A 7,042-nucleotide genomic window follows, 5' to 3' on the forward strand; every position below is an offset into this window, starting at 1 on the left:
CTAAAAAAATGCTCCAATAAGACGAATAGAAGCCTCTTCATCCTGGTTGACGAAATGCACAACCACATCTGCCTCTTTCTCCTTCTTTAGTTTTGGTTTGAGCAAGATTAAATCCAAATTGTTTAACAACTAATGTATAGAAAAGCCAGCCTTTAATAATTTTCAGCCTTTAACAGAAGACCTATATATGTCAAACTTTTGATGGCATTTTTCTCAATAGACTAGAAGAAAATAATCCCTTCATGATCTTGCAATTCTTCAACAGCAGCTTCCAAATTTGTGTAGGACTAATTGGTGACAATCCATATTCAAATGGTTAACCTGTAAAGAGTATTGCTCATTAACTGTAGAGTGTTACTGGTACAGCTTTTGCATTAACTGAAAAGCTCTTTAGCGTTTTGAGAATTTGGCAAAATTCCAGTGAATATTGAATTCAAGAATAGTGAACTCAATCTAGAGCTAGTCTTGCAGCTATTTTCAGTAAGGACCTCCTTAAAGCTTTTAAAGGAGTTTTATATAAGCACTTTTCAATCCTTCCAAAAGCCAAACCAGACAAGCCCCATCTGTCTCAAAATTGCTCACCAATTCCAAACCACATTTATATCAATCATCTTATATATCTTAGTACATATATAAATAAGCTACCTCCAAATAAATTGTTTTACATAAGATTCAGTATCAGTAGTCGGTACAAACAAACAATTCCATTAATGATCATGGCAACAAAACATGACAATGTAAAATAAACAGTATTTACTAACAAGTTCACTAATAAACAGCTGAAGTTACGAAACCGCACGACTCATGATGCAATGCTGAATGTCATGTCTTGAACATTGGTTAGAGCCTTCGATGTATCTGGCATTTTACCATCATTTTGACAAAGAATAGCATGTTACTGGTAACCCCAATTTTGGAGAGTCTGGACTCCAAAAGGATCACACTTTATCGTCTGTTATTTTGAAAGTTAGAGTTTAATCTGTGACTGTGCCTTGCTAGAGCGACCACTGCTGCTTGAGGAGGAAGGATCGAGCCCATACTCGCTTGTTGCACCATATTCACTGCTCGCATATTCCTGGCTGTTAGTGTTCGGTGCCACCTTCTTAATCTTCTTCATGTCTGCGCTGTATGAGCCAGCATCATATTCAGAGCTACTAGAGCCAAAGAATCCACTGCTGCTGGGTCTCATTCCATCAGTCAAGTCTTCATGTGAGGCATCGCCTTCCAAGGTACGTACAATCTGTTCCATAAATATTTCATTAATACCAATCCTTTCCATATCAATTAACTCATATTGATGTAACATTAATGTAAGTAGTTAAAATATTGCTAGTCTGTGGTTACAAATGTTGAATAAGCCTAATACAGAAACAGAAAAATAAAAAAAAAATTTGTACAATGTGAAGGATATGAGCAAAAGAAACCAATAGAAGTTATTTAGACAAGTATAAACTGACTTAGATAACAATTGAGACAGATAAGAAAGAACCATGTCAGAATCTTGAATTGAACATGAAAGAAAAAGTAAATCTAAGTGCAAATTGAATTCAGGTTGCTATTAAGATAGAGCAAGGCCTAGAAGGTCCCATTAAAAGTCAATGTATTGTTTCTTGAACTTGTTTACAAGTACACATTCATATATATATACACATATACATACCTGGCTCATTTTGGGTCGCCTTCTTGAAGAATGCCTTATGCTTGCAGCAGCACATGCCACCATGCGTGCCATTTCCTGGGGGACATAATTGTTCTCCATAAGACGGTCTGCCAACTCGTCATAGTTCCCGTCCTGCATTGCTCGGGCACAAATTGGTCTGGCCTGTTGATACATAAACCAAACAATATGAAAACATCGGAATTAATTACTTTTTTGTAATTAGATGATACAATAGTTTGTAAGACTTAGGTAATAAAATTAATTTCTAGTGTCCTTAACATCACTCTGATATAAAAGCACGCAATGGAAAAATAACTAAATGCTTTTCTGTTAAGGGGAGTGTTCAAACCCAGTCTACTAAGCTGTCCTCCATGTCGCCGGAGGGATCCACAGGACGCCTTCCAGTTATCAGTTCCAACAGCATAACGCCAAACGAGAAAACATCAGATTTCTCAGTTAGCTTGCCACTTGATGCATACTCAGGAGCCAAATAACTGCATTTGTAGATAAAATAATAATCCAAGTCAACAAATTACAATCAATTTTCATTCTATAATCTATACTGAGGTTGTATTTGGTGTTAGTGAAAATTTTATCCCTTAAATGTTTTCAAAATGAACGTAAATTGTAAAGGAAAGTGGTGGTTCCAAAAATGAAATTTATCTTTATTAAGAATTTACCCAAATGTTCCCATGACGCGAGTAGACACATGAGTGTAGTTGTCTTGAGTTAGCTTTGCCAATCCAAAATCTGCCACCTGATTAAGTCATGAATCAACTTACATCAATCAGTTGATAACAATTAACAGATACAAACATTAATACAGCGTTAAATTTAACAATGTTGCACATAGCTTTTCTTAATTCACAGACACAAGCATTATTAATATTATACACGAGTAGAATCTTCTCTTTTCTTTGCATGATATTTTTATATGGATTAAGGCAATAAATGTAGCAATATTGCACATACCTTGGCTTCAAAATTATGGTCAAGTAGAATATTGGAAGCTTTAATGTCCCGGTGGATAATGCGAGGGTGACCTACATGTATCAAGCAGATTAATATGAGAGATTAAGAGTCTGTTTGGGAACAGTTTATTTAACTGAAACTGAAAACTTTTTACTAAAAGTACTGTAAATAAAACTAAAAGGTAGTTGAAAAAGTAAAGTAAAACCCATAAATAATACTAAAAAGTGCAATGAAACACATAAATAATAGCAAAAATAATCTAAATAAAAGCAAAAATAAACTAAATAGTAAAAAAGCTACCAACACCAGACACAACCTAAGTGAAAAAAGTATTCTCAAATATATGAATCAAAAAGTGTATTTAATGTCATATATTTGAGAATACTTTTTCACTTAGGTTGTGTTTGGCATTGGTAGCTTTTGATTCATAATATTTAATCTCAACTGTAAAATTGATCCGTTTCCTAATACCCTATATGAGGGGTTTTTTAGGATAGATCTTATGGGATTCACTTTTACGTGAGAATGAAATGCAGTTGATAATTTTAAGAGTAAGAGGCTAATGTAAAAGTCACTTACAATCTTCATGCAGGTAAGCAAGCCCTTTGGCTGCTCCTAATGCGATTTTAATTCTGGTAGCCCAATCCATGGTTGGGACACCCTTCCCTGCACATGATTTCGACAGAAAAATCGTTAACCTTTCAAATGTATTTATAATGACTAAAAATATGATATGACATTAACCAAAATAAACTAACATTAATGGGACGATCAGTACTATAAAGCATACCATGAAGGTGCTGATCAAGGTTGCCATTGGGAACAAATTCATAAACCAACATCTTTCTTCCTCCAGAAATGCAATACCCAACAAGTGACACAAGGTGGCGATGATGGACACGGCTAATAATCTCAACCTCGGCTTGAAACTCTCGCTCTCCTTGTCCACTACCTGATTTGAGACTCTTGACCGCGATCTCTTTCCCATTTGGTAATACCCCTTTATGCACGTAACCAAATCCTCCTTGACCTAATAGGTTAGCCGCAGTGAAGCCCCCGGTTGCAACTGCTAGCTCATCATAGGAGAAGTTGCTCTGACTGAATCCAAGAGCCACAGAAGGGTGTGGGGGTGGCAATGCTGGACGTTGGGGACCAGAGAAGTTGGAAGAACTCATCTCACTACTATTATTGAATGCCGGGGGTGGTGGGGGAGGTGGCGATGGCCAATTTCCATGGCTTGCCGGGGGCGGAGTTATGTTAACAACGTGGTCGCTAGGTTTGGATCCGTTGGTCCATGGTGAAGGTGGACCGTTGTAATATTCATGACCTGCACTTAACAAAAGTTGTGTGCTTGAGGATTTGGCTTTGAGACAAATTTCTCAAAATTTCAAGGATGTTTGGCAGAGGACTTTGAGTAATGTTGTTTGTAATTTCTTGAAATAAGTGTAAGAATATGTGTAATGTTGTTTAAAATGTAAAAATGTGAGTTTACACTTGTCTACCAAACAGATCTTTCTACAATGGAAAGGATACTTTTTCAACTTTTCAAAATCTTTTTTTATTTATTTAATAATTGCTAACATGATTAGTGCATAACTAAATATTATTGGTAGATATATGTGAAAATGATATTTCAATCAGAACTATCACTTTAATAAGTTGTAAAAAATTAATGAAAAATTTTGTGTCCCTATTATTACTATCGTTTTAACATGGTTGAATGTGCGGTTGGATGACTGTATGGTATATTTATATGTTTGTCTTTTCCAACCATCCAAACCTCATGAATCTAATAGAGCAAACACCAATTCAAACTTTAATACATCTTAAAAAAAACTCTTACTTCCCCAAACCCCTGAAAGATAAAATATGTATAACATTAATCTTTTATTTTTTTTATGATATAATTATATCAATAGTTTCTTGATCTCTCATCCCCCCCTCCCCTCCTCTTGAGGCAATACTTATTGAAGGAAAAAATAATAATCAACTAGTTTTGAACGTATATGAGAGATCAATCTACAAAATACTCTATTTTATGTATCATACTTATCTAATTTAAACCGTTAATATATATTATTATAATAATAGATGAATGATTAAAATTACATAAGTTGAAAAAAAAAAAAAAAAGTGGACGTACCCCCGCCGTATAATTGTGGTGAAAATTCAAATTTTTTTTTTTGAGCAGCAGTTCAAATTTTATTTGAAATGTATATATGAGAGATAAATTTCTTTCATGTCATGAGAAATTTGTTCTCTAAGAATTGAGTCCCATCCTAACCAATTCTTAATGCAGTAAAACTTTCATGAGAATAAGAGCTTGATAATTAAATACCTTTGGACGGGTGAGAAGAAGGGTAGTACTGAATCTGATCCTCCTCCTTCTTCTTCTTCCTTCTTCTGCATACCAAGAAGAGCAGAAGCATTACTAAAAGCAACAACCCTGACCCGACCGCAACTCCAATTATGATAGGCAGCTTGGACGAAGAAGAATCCTTGGACCCTACTGCGTCATCAGAAGTTGAAGAGCTTTTAGGCGGCGGTGGCGACTTGTGTGGTGGTGAGAGTTGTCGTGGCGGAGGAGGAGGTGACCGAGAAGAATTTCTCTGTGAAGGAGGTGGTGGTGGTGGCGGAGGAGGCGGAGATGAAGGTGGTGTTGATGAACCATTGTTACTACCATTGTTATTTGAAGGTGGGGGAGGAGGACTAGTGTTTGAATTTTGCGGGGGTGGTGCAGAAGGCGTGTTATCAGGCGGAGGGGCGGTTGGCGATGGCGGCGGTGGTGATGGTGATGGTGATGGTGGAGGAGATTCTTTTGGTGGTGGAGAAGTGGGCGGTGGAGGCGGTGGTGATGAAGATGGTGGCGGCGATGATTTTGGTGGGGGCGATGTTGATGGTGGGGGTGTTGCTGGTGGTGGTGCTGGCGCTGGTGGTGGTGGTGGAGGTGGAGAATTCGATGGTGGGGAAGGCGGAGAACCTGTTGGAGAAGGTGATTCAGAAGACATTGGTGGAGTTTCCGACCAAGTTTATCATCAAAAGGTGCCGGACAAACCCCACCGATCCTCCAAATAACGAGTCACCTCTGAATCACGCATTCATGCAACAAAGAGAACAAAATCAAAGGTAAACAAATGACATTAACAATTTATATACCAAGAAATTAATAATAAACCTGTCTAAGAGAGAATTAATGAATGTTAGATACGTTTAAGTTCATAGAGTATAAAATACCATCCACAACACAAAATAGCACCATCTTAGCCGTGAGGAAAACAACCACATACAATCTAATCGAAGTCATTTCTTAATTCTCATCATTATTTATTTGCATCAACTTGGGTTTTTTTTCCTTTTCTTTTTCTTTCTTTTTTCAGAGAAAGAAAGAAGAATTAGGGTGTACCTGTTCAGATTTTGGAGAAGGGCAGGAAGACTCTCAAAGGGATGAGACAAAAACGATGGTGCGTGCTAATAGTACCAATGAAAGAAACGAAGAAACCGTGTCACCTTCCCCGCATCACCTCCTACAAACTAGGGCATCTTAGGTATGAATTTCTATTTTTAACCTAGAGGTTATATTCTGGAATAATTTTGCTATTTTTGTGTTGAACTTTCTGTTAACACAACTTGCATTACATATATATATATATATATATACACGTTCTGTTTTACACCTACAATTACAATATATACCATTATTTTGGATGGCTATGATGTTGCTAATTAATTTTGTGTGGAATTATAAAGGGACCATATATTGTTAACAAAGCTTAACAAAGCTAACTTCCATTTCTTGAATATTCATCTCGATTTGGACTTTCTGGTTCAGGGTTAGTTACTTATTACAATTTTTTGTACCCATACATGGCCTCTGCTGTGAATTTCCAGATCGAGTATCGATTATCCAGGTCATTACATGTAATGACCTAGTTAATGTGTCATCACTCTCCACCTAACGAGATGCTTAGCAACAAACGGTAACACAAGGACAAAAATTAATTAAGGGAATGTGGTCAAATTCTTACAGAGGGGCAAGTGGTAGTTGAGGCCTTTGTTAATTAGAATTTTAGTGTTAGAAATTATCATTCATACACACACAAAAGTTTGTGGATGAATGCTTTTCCTATAATGAAAATTTTCAATAATATGGTCTTTTTCATTTAAGGGAATTAATGCTCTTTTTTTTTTCTTTTTTTTTTAAGAGTCTGTTTAGTTTGAGAGGAAAAGTAAAAGGATAGAAAATAGGAGATGATAGAAGAATGGGAGAATAGAAGAGACTTAATTTTCTCCTGTTTGTGTTTGGTTGAGATGATGAAAAAGTGGAGAAATGGTAAACTTATTTGTTTGGTTAAGAAAAAAAAAATGAGAGGATGAAAATGAAATTGGTATAAATTTACAATTATATTTTCA

General features: G+C 36.2%; 1 protein-coding gene across 2 annotated transcripts; it reads right to left on the reverse strand.

The window, feature by feature from the left end:
* Positions 1 to 594: 594 nt before the first annotated feature.
* On the reverse strand, positions 595 to 6,129 carry LOC112007584 (proline-rich receptor-like protein kinase PERK7). 2 transcript variants are annotated; one of them, XM_024039954.2, is made up of 9 exons: positions 6,036 to 6,129; positions 4,971 to 5,717; positions 3,423 to 3,959; positions 3,212 to 3,298; positions 2,633 to 2,703; positions 2,341 to 2,417; positions 2,010 to 2,154; positions 1,661 to 1,822; positions 595 to 1,240 (listed from the first exon to the last, which is right to left on the reverse strand). In XM_024039954.2, exons 2-9 carry the CDS (start codon positions 5,638 to 5,640, stop codon positions 968 to 970), a joined length of 2,022 nt encoding a protein of 673 aa, XP_023895722.2. In that variant the 5' UTR covers positions 5,641 to 5,717; positions 6,036 to 6,129; the 3' UTR covers positions 595 to 967. The 2 variants fall into 2 exon arrangements, with proteins under 2 accessions (XP_023895722.2, XP_065622588.1); XM_065766516.1 differs by lacking the exon at positions 6,036 to 6,129 and adding an exon at positions 5,867 to 5,985.
* Positions 6,130 to 7,042: the final 913 nt, after the last annotated feature.

The sequence above is a fragment of the Quercus suber genome, unplaced genomic scaffold (assembly GCF_002906115.3).
Source record: "Quercus suber isolate HL8 unplaced genomic scaffold, Cork oak 2.0 scaffold_713, whole genome shotgun sequence".
Lineage (NCBI taxonomy): Eukaryota > Viridiplantae > Streptophyta > Magnoliopsida > Fagales > Fagaceae > Quercus > Quercus suber.